The sequence below is a fragment of the Phyllobates terribilis genome, unplaced genomic scaffold (genome assembly GCF_046119375.1).
Source record: "Phyllobates terribilis strain yellow unplaced genomic scaffold, ASM4611937v1 Scaffold_10__3_contigs__length_209671492, whole genome shotgun sequence".
Classification (NCBI taxonomy): Eukaryota; Metazoa; Chordata; class Amphibia; order Anura; family Dendrobatidae; genus Phyllobates; species Phyllobates terribilis.
In genome coordinates, this window is record NW_027362770.1 from 196,701,753 (window position 1) to 196,724,450 (window position 22,698).

The 22,698-nt window shown below is 48.2% G+C and overlaps 1 protein-coding gene across 4 annotated transcripts in view; it reads right to left on the reverse strand.

Annotated features, from left to right (window-relative positions):
* Positions 1-11,038: 11,038 nt before the first annotated feature.
* LOC141164864 (uncharacterized) overlaps positions 11,039-22,698 on the reverse strand; it is a 217,883-nt gene continuing 206,223 nt past the window's right edge. For 2 of the 4 annotated variants that reach the window (XM_073650508.1, XM_073650507.1), the window contains one exon: positions 11,039-16,739. In XM_073650508.1, coding sequence (XP_073506609.1) covers positions 11,496-16,739 — 5,244 coding nt within the window. In that variant the 3' untranslated portion in view covers positions 11,039-11,495. The remainder of the gene's footprint in view (positions 16,740-22,698) is intronic. The other 2 variants (XM_073650511.1, XM_073650509.1) reach the window with 1 other exon arrangement.

The following is a 22,698-nucleotide window of genomic DNA, read 5'->3' on the forward strand; positions in this document are numbered from 1 at the left end:
CAAGGACATGTGACATACACTGCCAATGACACATGCCCTTGCTTGTGTGAAAAAAAGCACTTCGCTCCGTGTGTGCGCTGCTGATAGGCTGACAGATTGCACCTCCCCACTGCAAATGCGGGAAAGAGAAAAAAAAATGGAGATCTTCATTGTTCCTGCAGAGATCCATCCCCTGCCCCTCCCCCCGCCCCGCTGTACACTCAAACTGCGTATTAACATTAATTTTCATCATTACTGAGAAAAAATCCAGTTATGATTTTGGTGCACGAACAGTTATCGAACATAACCTCGAACAGCAGAATTTTTCTAAAATCATTCGTATTCGCCGAACGGCTCGAACACCGCCCAAAACAGCTCGAATTTGAGATTGGCGAACAGTTCGAGTAGAACAACGCTCATCTCTATCCGCAAAGAGACCAATTTTGTATTGACGTGAAGGAATCGAGATTCCAGATATTTTTGGATTGTCCCTTATTGTTTGAGCTAGACGCTCCATTGCTAGAGCAAAAAGGAGAGGGGATAGTGGACACCCTTGTCTGGTGCCATTGGATAGCGTAAATGGTTTTGAGATATGATTTTTTACGTAGATATTAGCACTAGGATTTGAGTAGAGAGCAGAAATGAAAAGGAGTGATTTGTCGTTAAAGCCGAATCTAAGGAGCGTTGAATTTAAATAGCTCCAGTTCAGTCTGTCGAAAGCCTTTTCGGCATCAAGGGTAAGGAAAATTGCAGGAAGCTTTGAGGAATTTATCAATTTAATAATATTAATAATTCTCCTCGTTCCTTCCGTGACCTGTCTGCCACCAACAAAACCAATTTGGACGTTGTTTATTAGGTATGGGAGGGAATTTTTCAATCTATTTGCTAAAATTTTAGCGTAAATTTTAAGGTCTGTTAGTATAATGTTGGCTTTAAGCATTTCTGCAGGGAAAGATCCTTGGTAAGAGGCCAAGTTGAATATTTGGGTCATTTTTGGGATCAAATGTTTGTTAAAAATTTTAAAGTACTCGTTGGTAAAGCTATCAGGGCCAGGAGCTTTATTTTTTTTTTAGATTTTGAATGGTATCTTTGATTTCTTTTTCGGAGAACGGGGTGGTTAATTGATCTAAGTCATTAGGGTTAATCTTGGGAAGATTAGTGGATGAAAGGAATGAGTCAATATCATTTTTATTTGGTTGGGGAGAGAGAGGGTTGAGGTGTAGGTTATACAGCTTATGGTAGTACTCTGCAAAGATGTCCGCAATCTCTTTTGGATGAGATGACGGAACTCCTTTAGAAGAAGTGATTTTGTCAATTCTATTTTTTAGTCTATTGGATTTTAGACGACGCATCATAAATCTAGTTGGTTTGTTTATAGAGGTATAGAAATTGTATTTAGAGGATTTGATCATAAGAGGAAAAAATTTTGTGTTTTAATTCTTGTCTGAGATTGAAAATTTCTTTTTGAATTAATATAGAGGGAGAGGAGGAGTTGAGTTGGAGGTCCGCTTTGATTTTTATTGAGATTGCAAAGAGGTTAGTTTAGCTCTATATTTTTTTGTGTGTCTGGACGAAATCTGCATCAGGACCCCCCTCATAAATGCTTTATGAGCATTCCAAAAGATGAAAGGATCCATACCCTCGGTACAGTTTTCAGTAAAGAAATTTCTTAAGGCGGAATCGATTTCTTCTGTATATTTAGGGCTTTGTAGAAGAGAGGAGTTGCATTTCCACAGAAATTTATTTTGGAGATTAGGTCCTAATGAGATTTCGCACATAACAGGAGAATGATCGGAGATAGATCTTGAAAGGATTGTTACTTTCATAAATTTAGGAAGAGAGAACACATCCATGATAATAAGATCAATTCTAGAAGCGCATTGGTGCACGTCGGAAAAATGGGTATATTCGATAGATGTTGTATTGATAGAGCGAAAAACGTCGAAGAGTTCATTTTTAAAGATCTAATTATTGAGGGTGGCAGCGGTATGTCGAGTTGGGGAGGAGTAATCTAGATGACCGTCTGGTACTATATTAAAGTCGCCTAGCAGAATTAAGGCACCTTTTCTTACTAGCTGGATTTTCCTCATAAGTTTGTCCAAGAAAGAAATCTGTCTTTTATTGGGGGCATAGATATTGATAATAGTACTCAATTGATTGTTCAGGTAGCAGATCAAGATATGATATCTGCCTGAAGAATCACAATGCTCTTCTATCAGTTCAAAGGGAATCGAGTTTTTTATTATTGTGGCAACTCCCGCTTTTTTTTTTTGGAGTTTGAGGATTCGAAGATATTGGGAAAATTCTTGTGTGAAAATTTAGGGTGGTTTGTTTGAGAAAATTTTGTTTTGTTTCCTGGAGACACGTCACATCTGCGTGACTGTTGCTGATTTCCTTCCAGATGGGGTGTCTTTTGTTTGGGCTGTTTAGGCCTCTCACGTTATATGACAGAAGTTTAATACTCATGGTGTAATGGATGCAAATAGGTATAGACTGGATTAAATTCTTTGGGTGTTATGTGAAATGATAATGGAAGTTTGGTTAGTCGGTTTGACAAAATAGATTCTAGGGTGAGTGGTAAGGCAAGAAATAAAATACAAAGACTAATACAAAATAGACAAGTTTTGACTGATAACAATAGTGAATGACAGTGAAAATATTAATGAATCACAAATCGCAAATTGCAAGTATAAACTTTAGATATAACTATAGATCAAGTCCTCCTGAAGGAACCCAGCCCGGTGGAGGGTTCTACTTCTTAGTGGGGAAAGTTCGTGAATGAGGACCATGAATGTAACAACAGAGGATGAAGAAATCTTGGTATAATTAAATGAGTATGATTACCTTTCCTTTCTTCTCCTTCTTCCTTAAATATAATTTATTATACCATGTTACAAATATATAACATAAAGAAGAGAAACTTAATACAGAATAACCTTTTGGATCGACGATCCTGAGGAGAAAACAAGGATTTAAAGTTAAACCATTCAGCGCTTGACCGTTGCGGAGGAAGTTTCTTTAAGAGAAGCAATGAAATTAATTCCTTCATCATCAGGGGTGAAGAACGGGATTGTTTTGCCTCTGAAGAGTATGAGGAGTTTTAAAGGAAAACCCCACCTGTAGAATATGTTATTACTTCTCAGAGAAGCCGTAACTTCTCTGAATGCTTTCCTTCCTTCAATAGTTTCTTTAGAAAGGTCAGCAAAGACCTTGATATGGCCGTAAGGGTCTGGAAAGGTCTTGTTTTCCTTGATGTAATTCTGGATTTTTTCCTTGGTATTATAGAAGTGTATTCTCAAGATGACATCCCTTGGATTGTCAGAGGGGATAAATGACGGTCGGGGTAACCTGTGGATCCTGTCTATGTTTAGATCATAGCTGGAAAGTCAGGGGAGAGCCTTTTTGAAGATTGTTTTGACATAATCAGTTAGATTATTTTGGGTGACGCTTTCAGGAGTTCCTCGTAATTTTAAATTATTCTTGCGGCTTCTGTCTTCCAAGTCCGCTATTTTAGACTTAAGTTTGCGGATTTCTTGGTGAATGTCATGGTTATCTTTTATGAGATTCTCAGTTTTTTCCTCAACCCGGATAATTCTTTTTTTATTATCCTCAAATTTTTGGTTTAGGGTGTCAAAGTTGGATTGAATGAGGACGGCTTGTTTTGCAAAGCCGAGATTCATGTTCTCATTGAGCGTTCCTGTTAGATTATCTAAGTATTCAGTGAAAGAGTTCTCCTCAGATCCAAAATGGAAATCGGAGTTAGAACTGGGCAACTGGATATTAGATGAAGATTGACAGTCTTTTTTGAAGCATTTTTTTTCGAGGCTGATGTTGGGGGAGGAGTCAACGAATTCATCTTCTGATGCTTAACGGGATTAGTTTAAATGGCCCCAATCTCCTGGCTCTTTCCTTTTTGCTGAAATGGATAAGTCCATTTCTTCTACAAAGGCGGTATTGAACGTGGAGGGTGTGTTTTTATTTTTCGTCTCTTTTAAGAGGTGATCTGGATTTAGTTGGGCAGGTTGTTAGCTGAATCCTCTGATGAGTTAGAAGAAGATAAGCAGGAGTGTGATTGAGATTGAGAGAGTTTCTCTCTCTGAGATTTGGGTTTGTTGGAGAAGTCAGAGGGTTTGTTAGAGGAGGGGATTTTATTTTTAGCGCCACTCATTTTGGTAGGTGTAGAAAATAGTATTGAGAAGTTTTTAACAAGACAATGGAATTGAGGAGTATGAGCGAACAGTATACTGTCTTGAAGCAATACAGTGCGGAACAATAGGACAAATCTCTTACAGTGTACAACTTATTTATAGATTAGAATGTTGACAGAGAAAATAAACCAGTCGCACAGATCGGACCGCAACGTATCCGAGGCACTATGTTTCTTGTAACAGCCGTTGGCGGTAATAGAGGAAATGTTCTGTGCTAGTCCTTGGCCTCAGTGTAGAGACAATCAAGACAAAATTAGAGGACCTGAAATAATGGGTTGATAACAATCCGTAAATGTTTTTATAAGCTAGAGTTCCACTTGAGAGAAAAAAAAAAAATTACTATACGATTAAAGACAAACTCCGCTGTGGCCCCCGGGATTAAAACCAGGGCAACAGTCAGGGCAGGTGTAGAGATCAGTAGAGGATGTAATCCCAGCAGAGTTCACAGTAGAAAGTAATGGAGGAACGGGATACCAGTTGGTATATCTGCCTACATAATTTTCACCCCCTGGTAAGAAAAGGGCTGGGGAGGAGGTAATCAGAGAGGTGAGGTCCTGTAAATGATAGGACCTGAGATATGATCTCTTATCAGCCAGCAATCATGTACAGGGATGGACACACTCAGTGTCTATAGGAACCCCTCAGTGATGCTTTTCACAGATTCCTTGGGTAATAGAGAGGGAGCCTGGGTGTAGATGGCATGTTCTGTGGAGATAGTTATAAGGAAGACTGGATGTGACAGGCGCTGACTTCCACTTACTCAGTGATCGGCAGAGAAGGTAGAAGCACCGTGGATCCAGAGGAGCACTTCAGCAGAAGGTGATCCGGAGAGACCAGAGGCTCGCAAGAGGTCCAGAGGGAATCCAGGTGGAGGACAGCTTCAGGTAAGTGCACGTTCAGGTCAATCTGAGAGCACCGGGGAGGAAGAGGACAGTACTTCCACTTACACTTCCACCGGCACCGCGGCGGAGCAGGGGACCCGCCAGCAAAAGTAGTGTATAACTCCTCTGTGTCACCAATGAACCTCACCAGGAGAGTATCAAACCCCCTGGGGCACCTCACAGGACACTGAGGAGGGCAAGATAGGAAGGACCAGTCAGTAGAAGTTGTGTAGGATGATAATCAAAGCGGCGGGGTCTTTTCACCGAGCCGCAGTTGAAGCCGGTCGCCGACAAAACCTGCTGAATCCTCCTCTGTGCCACCAGCGTGGGACACAGGAAGGGTGACGATCCTCCTGAGGCACCTCACAGGGCAAGTAGAAGGTGAGATTATGGAGAACCAGGAAATAGGAGGTGAGTGGCAGGTTAGACAAAGCGGCGGGGTCTGTTCACAGGCGCCACAGCTGAGCAGGGGACCCGCCGGCAGAACCTGCGGATTTCTTCTCTGTGCCACCAACGAGAGTTCCAATAAGGGTGTCAAACCGCTCGGGGTGGCTTTCTGGGCATACAGAGGGTCAAATCAGATAGGACCAGGCAGTGAGGGGTGCGCAGTGGGCTTTACAAAGCGGAGGGGGCCTTTCTCCGGCGTCGCAGCTAGCCAGGGACCCGTCGGTAGGTTCTTTGTATTCCTGCCCTGTGCCTCCACCAAACACCTCAAGAAAGGTGTCAGGGTTTCAAGGTCCCCTCACTTGACACAGTAGTGGGCAGACTAAGCTGGACCAGGTAGTGAGGGGGTCGCAGGGCACAGGGGAAAGTGGTGGGGGCGCACAACCTCTCGGCGTATATATAAGTCCCACTACAACACGTGCCAGACACCAGCAGAGGCAGTCCAATGGCCCCCACCCCAACTGGGTAGGGGGCACAGATAGATCTCGAGGGGTGTTTAATGAGGGAGACAGTATCTGCGTGTCGGGGAGCAGAGGTCCGCGGACTTCCCTGCAGAGGTAGATGAGACCCGGGTCTGACAGAAAAAACAGAGAGTTTGTCCAGTGCTACTGGATCTCACTTATAGGGTGTCTGGATACTCAGAATAGACTTCCAAGGAGGTGTGGGTCATATCAAATAGGTCCAAGACCCCTGGGGCAGGTAGTGCTTATTCAGAGTGGCCGAGGCATTTTCCAGCGCTGGTCTGCGCAGCAGCCATGACAGTGGAAGTCCCTTATCTGGGGTTTAGTTTACCGCCATCTTCAGGAGGGAATAACTTCGTCAGTAAATGTAAGATATCCACAATCTTGGATTCAAAATGATCCCAGTATGGTCCTGAAGTGGTCCAGAGTAGATGAAGTTCAGAAATATTTCTTCCAGTAGCTGTGGAGGTAGCTTTAGGGTTTACAATCACGGAGCTCAGGACTCCTGCGGCTTACATCCTCAGTGTCCAGGCCACGCCCCCCAAGAATGCAGAGTTGTGACAGGACTAATGATCTTTGGTCCGCTCCCAGGTTCTCAGCCTGTGGTAGGTGTAGCTCAGGTGGTACATGTCATGTCTTTAGGGGGTACGTGCACTGCCCACATGCTTCACTAGGTGTATGTGTAGCACCCCGAGGGTTCGGTTGCTACAGAGGTATTGCATCTCACCCAGATGTGCGATATCTCACTTTCAGGTAAGGATGGAGTGTGGCTCAGGACCCTAACACCCACATGCACTACACCACATTTCCGGGGGACAGCTCGACGGTGCTCCCATTAGTTATGCAGGCACGAGTGAGCATGTCCCTGGCTGGAGTGGGGGGAGGGAACACCTAGAGAAGGGAACCCGGTAGTGTGTGCGTGGGGGAAGTAGATCCTGGGTGCACTCTGTACAGGAGTATAAAGGGAGGCACCATCTTGGAAAGGGAGGGAGTTGAGAGAGGAGAAGACAGGGAGCAGAGCTGCTTTATGGGCTCTGCTCCACAGGCAGGCCCTGTCAGGAGGCCTGAGCCTGGAGGAGGAAGAGGAGCAGACTGGGCTCCAGGAAGGACAGAGGGGACCCCAGGGGTGTGGACTGGCTGGTAGCCACCACACGCCCGCCGCTACCTGAGTAGGGGGGTCAGGTCAAGAAGATGGGAACCGGATCCCAAATTAGTGGAGGAGAGAAACTACCCTCAACTAAGAACCGGAGGCTGCGACATTACATGTGGAGCAGCCCCTCACCACACCCGCTAGAAAGGCACCACATAGGACCTGGGAAACGCAGGCCAACGTTTGCCCACCAAGAAGGTCCGAGGCAGCTGGACATAAGCGTGGTCACTAGTGGGGTTGAAGACCAGAGACAGGGGACATAAAGGGGGTCCTGCAAAGCACTCCAGAAAGACCTGGGAGTTAACCGAGCCCCTCACCTGGTGAGCACAGCGCGACACAGGCGGCCACCTCTGCAGCGGTGGCCTGGAGCAGTAACCGAGTAACCGTGAGTAAAGACCCTGAACTGCACCACCAAGACTCCGAGTTGTCTTTGTTGCGCTCGTGTACCACCATCACCCCCATCATCTATCCCTGCTGCCCTGAGGCCATACCCCTCCCGTTGGGGGTTATAACATCATCGCTGCACCCATACCACCGGCCTCAGCGGACTGTTCTGCAGCGGCGGCTGCAAAGCCGCACTCAACGGGTGGCGTAGTCGACATCCAAGTTAACATCTACTGCCATAGACTGCCACTTAGTTTGACTCCCTGGGCACGGACCGGGTCACCGCCACGAGACTACTACCCCCATCTGATCCGGCTCCGGGTAAGCTCCCGCGTGCGCAACGCAGCGCGACACAGGCCCAGGGGCGCGTCAACTTTTGGCGTAGTCGGCAGGATTTCGTGCCCGCAAACACCGGGTACTGCGTGCCTGAAAAAGAGACTTTTAAAACTTACCATCCGTGAAGTTTTCCCGCCATCCGGCGCCATCTTCAGCCTTCTTCCCGCCATCCGTGAAGATTCCCGCCATCCGGCGCCATCTTCAGCCTTCTTCCCTCCATCTGTGGAGTTTTCCCGCCATTGGGCGCCATCTTGAGGACGCCGCGCGGGAAGAAGAGGGGCGTGGACTCCGAAAGCGCGCGAGAACTGAAGCCCCGCCTCACGTCCGGACGTTGCGTAAGGTCCCGGAAGGAGCCCAGCAGACGCCGACGTCACTGGAGCGCGACGGAAGGTCCTCGACCCTGATGATCAACTGCGGAGCCGCGGCCTACGGAAGAGGATCATCGCCAGGTAGGCCACGGTCCACCAGGGGGGAGGAGGACACCAGGAACGGACAGCAAGATGGCGGACCGGCAGCAGACTAAGCTGCCCAGCATCGGCAGCGCCCCAGCCGTCGCGGGCCCCGACCAGCACCAGGAGAAGACGCGTGACGCAGGAGCGGTCGCGGGAGCAGGTAAGAGGAGTCTCCCTGTCCCGGACGCTGCCAGCGTCAGCCTGCTCCCGGGCCACCCGGTGGAGCCGCCGATCCCGGGCGCTGCAGACGCAGACCTGCTCCGGACCCCGCAACAAGCCCTGCAGCCGAGCCCTCCAGACCTGGGCACTGCCACCACCAGCCCGCGCCCAGGCCCAAAGTCGCACCCCCTGACCCCGGGCGTCATTAACAGTACCACTCAGACCCCGAGTACCAAGAGGGCCCGGACGGGTCTGAACCTGAGAAAGAGAAAGGAGCGTGTGGAGCACACCGTTAATCGTAAACGGTAAAAGAGGAGATGTAAATAGTTACCCGACCGGGTATAAGGACTGTTGTGGGACTGTTTCCACTAAGAGTGTGGTCCCCGTTGGGACAGAAAGAGAACTGTTTCCCTTACCCCCTACCTGGCTGGGGACTGAGAACAGCCACCCCTTTTTCCCTCTAACTGGCTGGGGACTGAGAACAGCCACCCCTACCTGGCCGAGGACTGAGAGCGGCCATATCCTGTAAATAATTATGTGTTTCTAGTAATGTATAGGAGTCCTTGGTGGATTTACCGGGAATCCTTTGTACAGTTAGTGGAGCGTAACCCAGGATGGACTAAAAGACTGTTAAGGACTCGGGGCAGGACAGACCCCTACCTGGTTACGTCTCCCTGTTTTAGGAAAATGGACACCTGGTTGCAGAATAAACTGTGACCTGTTATAAAGAGATTTCTTCGTGGATCTGCTGCTAGAAATGTTTTATATGAAAAATTTATATGCTAGAATGTGTTACTATGAAAAAGAGTTCCAGAACAGTACATATGCACTTATACCGTTTAAGAGAGAGCCGTTCCCATAAAGGGAAACTGAATGTTGATACCTGTTATACTTGTTGTTTATGAAAAATTTGCATGTTCTAATGTATACCCTGTCTTTTGCTCAGTTCCAGCCCGCGGACGTGCTGGATTTTGCCAGGGGGGAATGTAGCACCCCGAGGGTTCGGTTGCTACAGAGGTATTGCATCTCACCCAGATGTGCGATATCTCACTTCCAGGTAAGGATGGAGTGTGGCTCAGGACCCTAACACCCACATGCACTACACCACATTTCCGGGGGACAGCTCGACGGTGCTCCCATTAGTTATGCAGGCACGAGTGAGCATGTCCCTGGCTGGAGTGGGGGGAGGGAACACCTAGAGAAGGGAACCCGGTAGTGTGTGCGTGGGGGAAGTAGATCCTGGGTGCACTCTGTACAGGAGTATAAAGGGAGGCACCATCTTGGAAAGGGAGGGAGTTGAGAGAGGAGAAGACAGGGAGCAGAGCTGCTTTATGGGCTCTGCTCCACAGGCAGGCCCTGTCAGGAGGCCTGAGCCTGGAGGAGGAAGAGGAGCAGACTGGGCTCCAGGAAGGACAGAGGGGACCCCAGGGGTGTGGACTGGCTGGTAGCCACCACACGCCCGCCGCTACCTGAGTAGGGGGGTCAGGTCAAGAAGATGGGAACCGGATCCCAAATTAGTGGAGGAGAGAAACTACCCTCAACTAAGAACCGGAGGCTGCGACATTACATGTGGAGCAGCCCCTCACCACACCCGCTAGAAAGGCACCACATAGGACCTGGGAAACGCAGGCCAACGTTTGCCCACCAAGAAGGTCCGAGGCAGCTGGACATAAGCGTGGTCACTAGTGGGGTTGAAGACCAGAGACAGGGGACATAAAGGGGGTCCTGCAAAGCACTCCAGAAAGACCTGGGAGTTAACCGAGCCCCTCACCTGGTGAGCACAGCGCGACACAGGCGGCCACCTCTGCAGCGGTGGCCTGGAGCAGTAACCGAGTAACCGTGAGTAAAGACCCTGAACTGCACCACCAAGACTCCGAGTTGTCTTTGTTGCGCTCGTGTACCACCATCACCCCCATCATCTATCCCTGCTGCCCTGAGGCCATACCCCTCCCGTTGGGGGTTATAACATCATCGCTGCACCCATACCACCGGCCTCAGCGGACTGTTCTGCAGCGGAGGCTGCAAAGCCGCACTCAACGGGTGGCGTAGTCGACATCCAAGTTAACATCTACTGCCATAGACTGCCACTTAGTTTGACTCCCTGGGCACGGACCGGGTCACCGCCACGAGACTACTACCCCCATCTGATCCGGCTCCGGGTAAGCTCCCGCGTGCGCAACGCAGCGCGACACAGGCCCAGGGGCGCGTCATATGGCTTTAGCATTGGGGGAACTTTGAGATAATTTAATTCTGTAAGGGGTAAATGACTTTGTAACATTGAGAAACGTTGGAATAGAAGAGAACTAGGACACAGCCAACAGATATTTGTGGCAAGGGATCACCATGTACAATGGCACCAGATTCAGCAGAAATTCACACATTTGGGTGAAATCCTTCAGAGTTTGGTGGATTTTCTATTTATAATAATCTTGGGACAGAATCAAAAAAAACATTTGGTGAAACTTTGGTGAAAATAATAATTTTGCACACTCATACAGTTCCAACAGTCTAAATAAACGACCAATTAAACGAACATTCTCGGAAGAACATATTTTTACTAAAAAGCTGCAAAATTATTAAATATCAAGCAGGAATAAAACTTATTGGAAAGTTGGTTAAATACAGCTTAAGGCTATGAGCTTTATTCATCTGATTTCCATTGGCAAGTCACATATATCACTGATGTCGACTACTGGATTCTGCTCCATATGGTTGTCACTTTCTTCCTCCAGCTCTGTAAGTTGTCTGACAATCGGCTGCAGGTTTTCTGGGTGACCTCCAGGATTCTACTCCTCTTCTTTACCCCTTACTTCCCCCAGCTCTATAGGTTGCTTAATGTCCAGCTGCATGTTTTCTGGGTGACCTCAAGATTCTGCTCTTCATTTTTGTCCATTATTTCCCCTAGCTCTATAGGTTGTGTAATGACTGCATGTTTTCTAGGCGCCCCTCAGGATTCTGCTCCTCTTTTTTGTCCCTTACTTCCCCTAGCTCCATAGGATGTGTAATGACCGGCTGCATGTTTTCTGGGTGTCCCCAGTATTCTATTCCTCTTTCTTGTCCCTTTCTTCCCCCAGTTCCATATGTTGTCTGATAACCAGCTGCATGTTTTCTAGGTGCCCTCTAGGATCTTGCTCCATTTGGTTGTCACTTTCTTCCCTTAGCTCTATAGGCTGTGTGATGACTGGCTGAATGTTTTCTGGATGACCCCCAGGATTCTGCTCCATTTGGTTGTCACTTTCTTCCACCAGCTCTATATGCTGTGTGACATCCGGCTTAATGTTTTCTTGGAGCCCCTCAAGATTCTGCTCCTCTTTTTTGGCAGTTTTTTCTTCCAGCTCTATAGGCTGGGTGACGACCGGCTGTATGTTTTCTTGGTGCCCTTCTGGGTATTGCTCCATTTGGTTGTCACTTTCTTCCTCCACATTTATGGGCTGTGTGACGACCAGCTGCATGTTTTTTGGGTGCCCCTTAGGATTCTTCTCCATTTGGTTGTCACTTTCTTTCTCCACATCTATGGGCTGTGTGACAACCGGCTGCATGTTTTCTGGATGCCCCTCAGGATCCTGCTCCATTTGGTTGTCACTTTCTTCCTCCACATCTGTGGGCTGTGTGATGACCAGCTGCATGTTTTCTGGATGCCCCTCAGGATCCTCCTCCATTTGGTTGTCACTTTCTTTCTCCAGCTCTATAGGCTGTGTGACAACTGGCTGCATGTTTTCTGGATGCCCCTCAGGATCCTCCTCCATTTGGTTGTCACTTTCTTTCTCCAGCTCTATAGGCTTTGTGATGACCATCTGCATGTTTTCTGGATGCCCCTCAGGATCCTCCTCCATTTGGTTGTCACTTTCTTTCTCCAGCTCTATAGGCTTTGTGATGGCCGTCTGCATGTTTTCTGGGTGTCCTCCAGGATTCTGCTCCTCTTTCTTGTCACTTTCTTCCCCCAGTTCTATAGGCTGTAAGATGACTGGCTGTATGTTTTCTAGGTGCCCTCCAGGGTATTGCTCCATTTTGTTGTCACTTTCTTCCTCTACATCTATGGGCTGTGTGACGACCGGCTGCCTGTTTTCTAGGTGCCCTCCAGGATTCTGCTCTTTTTTCTTAGTACTTTCTTCTCCCATCTCTATAGGCTGTGTGACGACTGGCTGTATGTTTTCTGGGTGCCCTGGAGGATATTGCTCCTCTTTTTTGGCATTTTCTTCTCCCATCTCTATGGGCTGTGTGACGACCGGCTGTATGTTTTCTAGATGCCCCTCAGGATCCTGCTCCATTTGGTTGTCACTTTCTTCCTCCACATCTGTGGGCTGTGTGATGACCAGCTGCATGTTTTCTGGGTGCCCCTTAGGATTCTTCTCTATTTGGTTGTCACTTTCTTTCTCCAGCTCTATAGGCTGCGTGAAGACCAGCTGCATGTTTGGTTGGAGCTTCTCAGGATCCTGCTCCTCTTTTTCTGCATTTTCTTCTTCCAGATCTATAAGCTGTGAGATAACCGGCTGCATGTTTTCTGGGTGCCATCCAGGATATTTCTCCATTTGGTTGACACTTTCTTCCTCCACATCTATGGGTTGTGTGATGACCAGCTGCATGTTTTCTGGGTGCCACTCAGGATCCTCCTCCATTTGGTTGTCACTTTCTTTCTCCAGCTCTATTGGCTGTCCGATGACCGTCTGCATGTTTTCTGGGTGCCCTCCAGGATTCTGCTCCTCTTTCTTGTCACTTTCTTCCCCCAGTTCTATAGGCTGTAAGATGACTGGCTGTATGTTTTCTAGGTGCCCTCCAGGGTATTGCTCCATTTTGTTGTCACTTTCTTCCTCTACATCTATGGGCTGTGTGACGACCGGCTGCCTGTTTTCTGTGTGCCCTCCAGGATTCTGCTCTTTTTTCTTAGTACTTTCTTCTCCCATCTCTATAGGCTGTGTGACGACCGGCTGTATGTTTTCTGGGTGCCCTGGAGGATATTGCTCCTCTTTTTTGGTACTTTCTTCTTCCAGCTCTATAGTCTGTGTGACGACCGGCTGCATGTTTTCTGGTTGTCCTGCAGGATTCTGACCCTTTTTCTGGGTACTTTCTTCTCTCATCTCTATAGGCTGAGTGACAATTGGCTGTATGTTTTCTTGGTGCCCCTCAGAATCCTGTTCCATTTGGTTGTCACTTTCTTTCCCCAGATCTATGAGCTGTCTGACCGGCTGTATTTTTTCTGAGTGCCCCTCAGGATTCTGCTCCTCTTTTTTGGCATTTTCTTCTTCTAGTTCTATAGGCTGGGTGACAAGCAGATGTATGTTTTCTTGGTGCCCTTCTGGGTATTGCTCCATTTGGTTGTCACTTTCTTCCTCCACATCTATGGGCTGTGTGACGACCGGCTGCATGTTTTCTGGATGCCCCTCAGGATCCTCCTCCATTTGGTTGTCACTTTCTTTCTTCAGCTCTATAGGCTGTGTGACAACCGGCTGCATGTTTTCTGGATGCCACTCAGGATCCTCCTCCATTTGGTTGTTACTTTCTTTCTCCAGCTCTATAGGCTGTGCGATGACCGTCTGCATGTTTTCTGGGTGCCCTCCAGGATTCTGCTCCTCTTTCTTGTCACTTTCTTCCCCCAGTTCTATAGGCTGTAAGATGACTGGCTGTATGTTTTCTAGGTGCCCTCCAGGGTATTGCTCCATTTTGTTGTCACTTTCTTCCTCTACATCTATAGGCTGTGTGACGACCAGCTGCATGTTTTCTGGGTGCCCCTCAGAATTCGGCTTCATTTGGTTGTCACTTTCTTTCTCCACATCTATAAGCTGTGTGACAGCCAGCTTCATGTTTTCTTGGAGCCCCTCAGGATTCTGCTCCTCTTTTTTGGCAGTTTCTTCTTCGAGCTCTATGGGTTGTGTGATGAGCGGCTGCATGTTTTCTCGGTGCCCCTCAGAATCCTGCTCCATTTGGTTGTCACTTTCTTCCCCCAGTTCTATGGGTTGCGTGATGATCGGCTGCATGTTTTGTAGGAGCCCTTCTGGATTCTGCCCCTCTGTCTTGGCATTTTCTTCGTCCAGTTCTATAGGCTGTATGATGACCAGCTGTATGTTTTCTGGGTGCCCTGCAGGATCCTCCTCCATTTGGTTGTCAATTTCTTTCTCCAGCTCTATAGGCTGTGTGACGACCGGCTGCATGTTCTCTGGATGCCCCTCAGGATTCTGCTCCTTATTCTTCTCACTTTCTATTCCCAGTTCTATAGACTGACTGATGACCAGCTGCATGTTTTCAAGGAGCCCTTCTGGATTCTGATCCTCTTTCTTGGCATTTTCTTCTTCCAGCTCTATAGTCTGTGTGACGACCGGCTGCGTGTTTTCTGGGTGTCCTGCAGGATTCTGACCCTTTTTCTGGGTATTTTCTTCTCTCATCTCTATTGGCTGAGTGAAAATTGGCTGTATGTTTTCTGAGTGCCCCTCAGGATTCTGCTCCTCTTTTTTGGCATTTTGTTCTTCTAGTTCTATAGGCTGTGTGACGACCAGCTGCATGTTTTCTGGGTGCACCTCAGGATCCTGCTCCATTTGGTTGTCACTTTCTTCCTCCACATCTGTGGGCTGTGTTATGACCGGCTGCATGTTTTCTGGGTGTACCTCAGGATTCTGCTCCTCTTTCTTGTCACTTTCTTCCCCCAGTTCTATAGACTGTCTCACGACCAGCTGCATGTCTTCTTGGAGCTCATCTGGATTCTGCTCCTCTTTCTTGTCACTTTCTTCTCCCAGTTCTATAGACTGTCTCACGACCAGCTTCATGTCTTCTTGGAGCTCCTCAGGATTCTGCTCCTCTTTTTTGGCCTTTTCTTCTTCCAGTTCTATAGGTTTGGTGATGACCGGCTGTATGTTTTCTGAGTGCCCCTCAGGATCCTGCTCTTCTTTCTTGGCATTTTTTTCTTCTACTTCTATGGGCTGTGTGATGACCGGCTCTATGTTTTCTGGGTACTCTCCAGGGTATTGCTTCATTTTGTTATCACTTTCTTCCTCCACATGTATAGGCTGTGTGATGACCAGCTGCATGTTTTCTGGGTGCCCCTTAGGATTCTTCTCTATTTGGTTGTCACTTTCTTTCTCCAGCTCTATAGGCTGCGTGAAGACCAGCTGCATGTTTGGTTGGAGCTTCTCAGGATCCTGCTCCTCTTTTTCGGCATTTTCTTCTTCCAGCTCTATAGGCTGTATGACGACAGGCTGCATGTTTTCTGGGTGCCTCTCAGGATCATACTCTTCTTTCTTGTTTCTTTCTTTCCCCACATCTATGGGCTGTGCGACAACTGGCTGCATGTTTTCTGGATGCCCCTCAGGATCCTCCTCCATTTGGTTGTCACTTTCTTTCTCCAGCTCTATAGGCTTTGTGATGACCATCTGCATGTTTTCTGGATGCCCCTCAGGATCCTCCTCCATTTGGTTGTCACTTTCTTTCTCCAGCTCTATAGGCTTTGTGATGGCCGTCTGCATGTTTTCTGGGTGCCCTCCAGGATTCTGCTCCTCTTTCTTGTCACTTTCTTCCCCCAGTTCTATAGACTGTCTGGCAACCAGCTGCATGTTTTTTTGGAGCCCCTCAGGATTCTGCTCCTCTTCCTTGTCACTTTCTTCCCCCAGTTCTATAGGCTGTAAGATGACTGGCTGTATGTTTTCTAGGTGCCCTCCAGGGTATTGCTCCATTTTGTTGTCATTTTCTTCCTCCAGATCAATAGGCTGGGTGATGACCAGCTGCATGTTTTCTGGGTGCCCCTCAAGGTCCTGCTCCATTTGGTTGTCACTTTCATCCTCTACATCTATGGGCTGTGTGACGACCGGCTGCATGTTTTCTGGGTGTCCTGCAGGATTCTGACCCTTTTTCTGGGTATTTTCTTCTCTCATCTCTATAGGCTGAGTGACAATTGGCTGTATGTTTTCTGGGTGCCCCTCAGGATTCTGCTCTTTTTTGGCATTTTCTTCTTCCAGCTCCATGGCCTGTGTGATGACCGGTTGCATGTTTTCTTGATGCCCTTCAGGATCCTGCTCCATTTGGTTGTTACTTTCTTCCTTCTGCTCCAGAGGCTGTGTTACCGTCTGCGGCATGTTTTCTGGGTGTCCTCCAGGATTCTGATGCATCTGGTTGTCATAGATAGAAATGTAACCTGACTGTTCAGTTGGTGCAGGATTTTCTTCACGAATATTTTGTTGCACTAATTGAATATTAGGATTGCTGAAACCTGTAGTGTTGCACTCTTTGCTTTTGTTTTTCCATTTGTAGGACACGGAGACTATTCTCTTCCCTTCAGTGATCATAGAATCAGGGTTCAATTTCTGAAATAAAATAAACAGATCAAAATTAGTGTAACGGACATATCTATATATATAATCGTCTTATCCTGTCTGAATGTCCTGGAAATCCCGCGTCGCTCATTGGTCCGGCAGCGGCCAATCAGCGCCGCGGGATTTCTGAAAAAAGATGGCGGCCGTTAGCGGCTCATCTGCGGGACGGAGCTCAGCGGCGATGCAGCCAGGAGATGACCAGCGCGAGGCGCTCATCTCCCGGCCGGTACCAGCAGAAGGACCTCGACCGCCGGACCCATCTGCGAGACAGAGATGCAGCCGGAGATGAGCGGCGCGAGGCGCTCATCTCCCGGCCGGTAGCAGCGGAAGGACCGCCGGCGTCGCTGACCTCAATGCGGAAGGGAGGACCGGGGAGTGGCGCTGCGGGGCGGGATACTTCTGCTGCGAGCGCCAGCTCATGTCCCGGGTTCTCGCTGCGGAAGTACCCGCACAGGCAGCGCCGCTCCCCGATCCTCACCAAGACGATTCGATGATTGGTCGCGGTCTTCGGACCCGACCAATCACTGATCTTGCCGCAAAAGTTAAACACTACTGTGCTGATTGGTCACGGACGCTGCCCGCGACCAATCACCGATTTGGGCGCCAAATTTAAATATCAGCCGCGACCAATCACCGATCTTGGCTCCACATATAAACACCGCGGTGCTGATTGGTCGCCGACGCTGGGCGCGACCAATCACCGATTTTGGCGCCACATTTAAATAGCGTCCGCGACCAATCAGCACAGCGGTGTTTAAATGTGGAGCCAAGATCGGTGATTGGTCGCGGCCGATATTTAAATTTGGCGCCCAAATCGGTGATTGGTCGCGGGCAGCGTCCGCGACCAATCAGCACAGTAGTGTTTAACTTTTGCGGCAAGATCAGTGATTGGTCACGGGCTAAGACCGCGACCAATCACCGATTTTGGCGGCACATTTAAATAGCGGCCGCGACCCATTGGATGTCAGTGCCGCTCCCCGGTCCTCCCTTCACACCCTAGCCGCTGATGTCCCCACAGTATCCGCATGGTGTTACAAAGGTCCGGACATTTGTGTTAAAAATCGCTGATTGGTCGCCGACGCTATTTAAATGTGGCGCCAAAATCGGTGATTGGTCGCGCCCAGCGTCGGCGACCAATCAGCGATTTTTAACACAAATGTCCGGACCTTAGTAACACCATGCGGATACTGTGGGGACATCAGCGGCTGGGGTGTGAAGGGAGGACCGGGGGAGCGGCGCTGCGGGTCGGGATACTTCTACTGCGAGCAGTCGCTCATCTCCTGGGTTCTCGCAGCAGAAGTAGCCGCACAGGCAGCGGCGCTTCCCGGTCCTCACTAATACGATTCCGCTCCCCGGTCCTCACCAATACGATTCGCTGATTGGTCGCGCTCTCCGCACGTGACCAATCAGTGATCTTGGCGCTAAAGTTAAACACCGCTCTGCTGATTGGTCGCGGGCAGCTGCTGCCCGCGACCAATCACCGATTTGGGCGCCACATTTAAATAGCGGCCGCGATAAATCACCGATCTTGCCGCCACATTTAAACACTACTGTGATGATTGGTCGCGGACGCTAGACGAGTCCAATCAGCGAGATTGGCGCCAAATTTAAACAACGCTCTGCTGATTGGTCGCGGACTCCAGCCGCGACCAATCAGCGATTTTGGCACCAAATTTAAACCCCGCTCTGCTGATTGGTCGCGGTTGCCGGCCGAGATCAATCAGCAGTATTGGCGCCAAATTTAAACACTGCTCTGCTGATTAGGCGCGGTCGCCGTCCGCGACCAATCAACATTATTGGTGCCAAATTTAATCCCCGCTCTGCTGATTGGTCGCAGTTGCCGGCCGCGACCAATCAGCAGAGCGTTGTTTAAATTTGGCGCCAATACTGCTGTTTGGTCGCGGCCGGCAACTGCGACCAATCAGCAGAGCGTTGTTTAAATTTGGCGCCAATACTGCTGTTTGGTCGCGGCCGGCAACTGCGACCAATCAGCAGAGCGTTGTTTAAATTTGGCGCCAATACTGCTGTTTGGTCGCGGCCGGCAACTGCGACCAATCAGCAGAGCGGGGATTAAATTTGGCGCCAATAATATTGATTAGTCGCGGTTGCCAACCGCGACCAATCAGCAGAGCGGGGTTTAAATTTGGCGCCAATACTGCTGATTGGTTGCGGACGACGACCGCGACCAATCAGCAGAGCGGTGTTTAAATTTTGCGCCAATATTGCTGATTGGTCGCGGATGGCGACCGCGACCAATCAGCAGAGCGGGGTTTAAATTTGGCGCCAATACTGCTGATTGGTCGCGGCCGGCAACCGCGACCAATCAGCAGAGAGGGGATTAAATTTGGCGCCAATAATGTTGATTAGTCGCGGTTGCCAACCGCGACCAATCAGCAGAGCGGGGTTTAAATTGGGCGCCAATACTGCTGATTGGTTGCGGATGGCGACCGCGACCAATCAGCAGAGCGGTGTTTAAATTTTGCGCCAATATTGCTGATTGGTCGCGGATGGCGACCGCGACTAATCAGCACAGCGGTGTTTAAATTTGGCGCCAATACTTCTGATTGATCTCGGCCGGCAACCGCAACCAATCAGCAGAGCGGGGTTTAAATTTGGCGCCAATACTTCTGATTGATCTCGGCCGGCAACCGCGACCAATCAGCAGAGCGGGGTTTAAATTTGGCGCCAATACTGCTGATTGGTCGCGGCCAGCAACCGCGACCAATCAGCAGAGCGGGGTTTAAATTGGGCGCCAATACTGCTGATTGGTTGCGGACGGCGACCGCGACCAATCAGCAGAGCGGTGTTTAAATTTTGCGCCAATATTGCTGATTGGTCGCGGATGGCGACCGCGACTAATCAGCACAGCGGTGTTTAAATTTGGCGCCAATACTTCTGATTGATCTCGGCCGGCAACCGCTGATTGGTCGCGGTCGCCGTCCGTGACCAATCAGCAATATTGGCGCAAAATTTAAACACCGCTCTGCTGATTGGTCGCGGTCGCCGTCCGCAACCAATCAGCAGTATTGGCACCAAATTTAAACACCGCTCTGCTGATTGCGCCCGGCCTGCCGCATACATATTCTAGAATACCTGATGCGTTAGAATCGGGCCACCATCTAGTGGTATTATAATCAGGCAGTGAACAGTTTACACGCTTTTTGTTATAATTACAGTATATTGTCCTTTCTGTTTGCCGCACTCCAGAATGATTGTAAATGCAAAACCTTAACTGCTTTACAACCTTGGACATATCCATGCATCCAGGTTGGTAGGTACTTACCGAACTTGGACATATGGATACGTCACATTTTTAAAGCAGTACAGCGGCTGCAGTCAGGTGCCGGCACCATCTTGCAGCAGGGCACATGGAGTTGTCATCCCAAGAGTGGTGATGCCCCCCGCAACTACGATTGCTGATTGCCTAAAACACTGATGTTCAGCCTACGATCGATGCTGTAGGCTTGATCGCTCAATTTTTGGCATTTTTTTCTTTTTCATGCGTCCTGTAGCCGCCGAGCTTTGATCAGTGACGCAAATCACTGATCAACGTCCATGCTCGCTGTTTTATAGGACTTTTTTTGTCCCTGTCTATTTTTTCTCCGCCTCCTTTGCACCACCTCCTGTGTGCATCCTGCAGCTGCCAAGCGTTGATCAGTGACACAAACCACTGATTAGCACCTGTGCTCACTTTTGGCAAGAACTTTTTTTTTCCTGTCTTTTTTTTTTAACCCCTCTTTTCACCACATCTGTGCTTGTGTTCTACAGCAGTCGAGCGCTGGTGGGTGACAAACATCACTGACCGGCCTCCAGTTGTTGTTTTTTTTGTGAAAAAAGAATTGAGTAAAAAGTAATTTTGCTTAGTTGATAGAAGTAGATGAGGGACAGTAAAAATATGCCATAGTAATCGTCATCTACTACAGTATTCTTCACTGAACTGAGTTAAAGTTAGTGTCAGACAGTAAAGAGTAAAAAAATAATAATTTAGATTAGTTGATAGGATTAGATTAGGGACAATTTAAAAATACTGTAGTAATAGTCATCTACTACAGTATTTTTAACTGAATGGAGTTAGGGTTAGTGTCAGCGCAGAAAAAACAGAATCAAATCTGTGCGTTCATCCTACAGCCATTGAGCGCTGATCACTGACGCACATCAGTGATCAACCTCTGGTTGTTGTGAAAAAAAAACCAATTTAGAATAGGGACAGGAAAAATATATCATAGTAATCGTTGTCTACTACAGTATTTTTTACTGAATTGAGTTTGAGTTAGAGTCAGCGCCCGAAAAAAATAATCACATCCGTGCATCAACCTCCAGTTGTTGTTTTTTTTTTTTTTTCTAGATTCTTTTCTTTTTTTTCTCTTCTAAATAAAAAAAAGAAGTTTACACCATGCACTCACACACACACGTGAATAAAATTTGGTACTCACACAAACACCACATAAAAGTCCTGCTCATCCCAATCACTGTATTCGGCAGAGGAGGCATACGCTTTCCTTGCCTCCGACACTAATGGAGAGGGAGAGGATCCCACCTTCCTTTATTTTTCTGACTCTTCATCAAGTGATGCTGAACCACCATGCAGACACTCTAGGACAGAAAATGAACCAGCACCCACTGTTAGTGACCCCAAATGGACCTCACCCCCCGAAGATTATGAGCCACTGATTCCTGATTTTGTGGCGCAATCAGGAATCAAATTTGACACTACCAGCCTCATGGAAATAGACTTTTTTAAAGTCTTTTTCTCTGAGGATTTTGTAAACCTCATGGTGGGCCAAACTAATTTTTATGCCCAGCAATTTTTGGCACAAAACCACCCTTCATCATTTTCTAACTAGACCCCTGTAGACACAGTAGAAATGCTAAGATTTTGGGGCCTTCTCCTTCTCAATTGGGTTAGAAAAGAAGCCAGAACTTCGGCAGTATTGGAGTGTAGACTAAGGATAAGCGAATATTTCAATTCGGTTCGGATTACGTTCGCCAATTTTGCAATATTCACCTATTTATTTGTCGAATACTCACTGATTTATTCATTGAATATTCGCCGAACATTGCCATACGCCATTGGATTCAATGGGGGGCAAAATCAAACGCATACACAACACCTTCAAACGGACTCAAAAGCTGCCAAAACTCATCAAATTAGGTCAGACACCAGGAAAGTGGCATCAATTGAGTACAAGTAGTATAATTATTATTATTTATTATTATAACGCCATTTATGCCATGGCGCTTTACATGTGAAAAGAGGTCACCGATGGGTACAAGAGGAGAGAGGACCCTGCCCGTGAGGGCGCACAAACAAGGATGGGTGAGGATACAGTAGGTGGGGGCAGAGCTGATCGTGCAGCGGTATGGTGGAGCGGTGGTTACTGCAGGTTGCACGCTTGTCAGAAGAAGTGGGCCTTCAGGTTCCTTTTAAAGTTTTCCATGGTAGGCGAGAGTCTGATGTTTTGGGGTAGAGAGTTCCACAGTAGGGGAGATTCATGGGAGAAATCTTGTATGCGATTGTGGCAAGAAGAGATAAGAGGGGAGTAGAGCTGGAGGTCTTGTGAGGATCAGAGGTTGCGAGCAGGTAAGTACCGGGAGACTAGGTCACAAATGTATGGAGGAGACAGGTTTTCAAAGGCTTGGTATGCCAAAGTTAGGCTTTTCAACTGGAGTCACTAGGCAACGGGGAGCCTGTGCAGGGATTGACAGAGGGGAAAAGCCGGGGAATAGCGGGGTGACAGGTTGATTATTCGTCCAGCACAGGTTAGGATAGATTGGAGGGGTGCGAGAGTGGTAGAAGGGAGGTGACAGAGCAGGAGCTTGCAGTAGTCGAGGCGGGAGATGATGAGGGCATGCACAATTGTATTTGCAGATTCTTGTTTGAGGAATGTGTGGAGCCGGGAGATTTTTTTTTACTTGGAGTCGGTATATTCCTTAGTTGTCACTCAGCGTT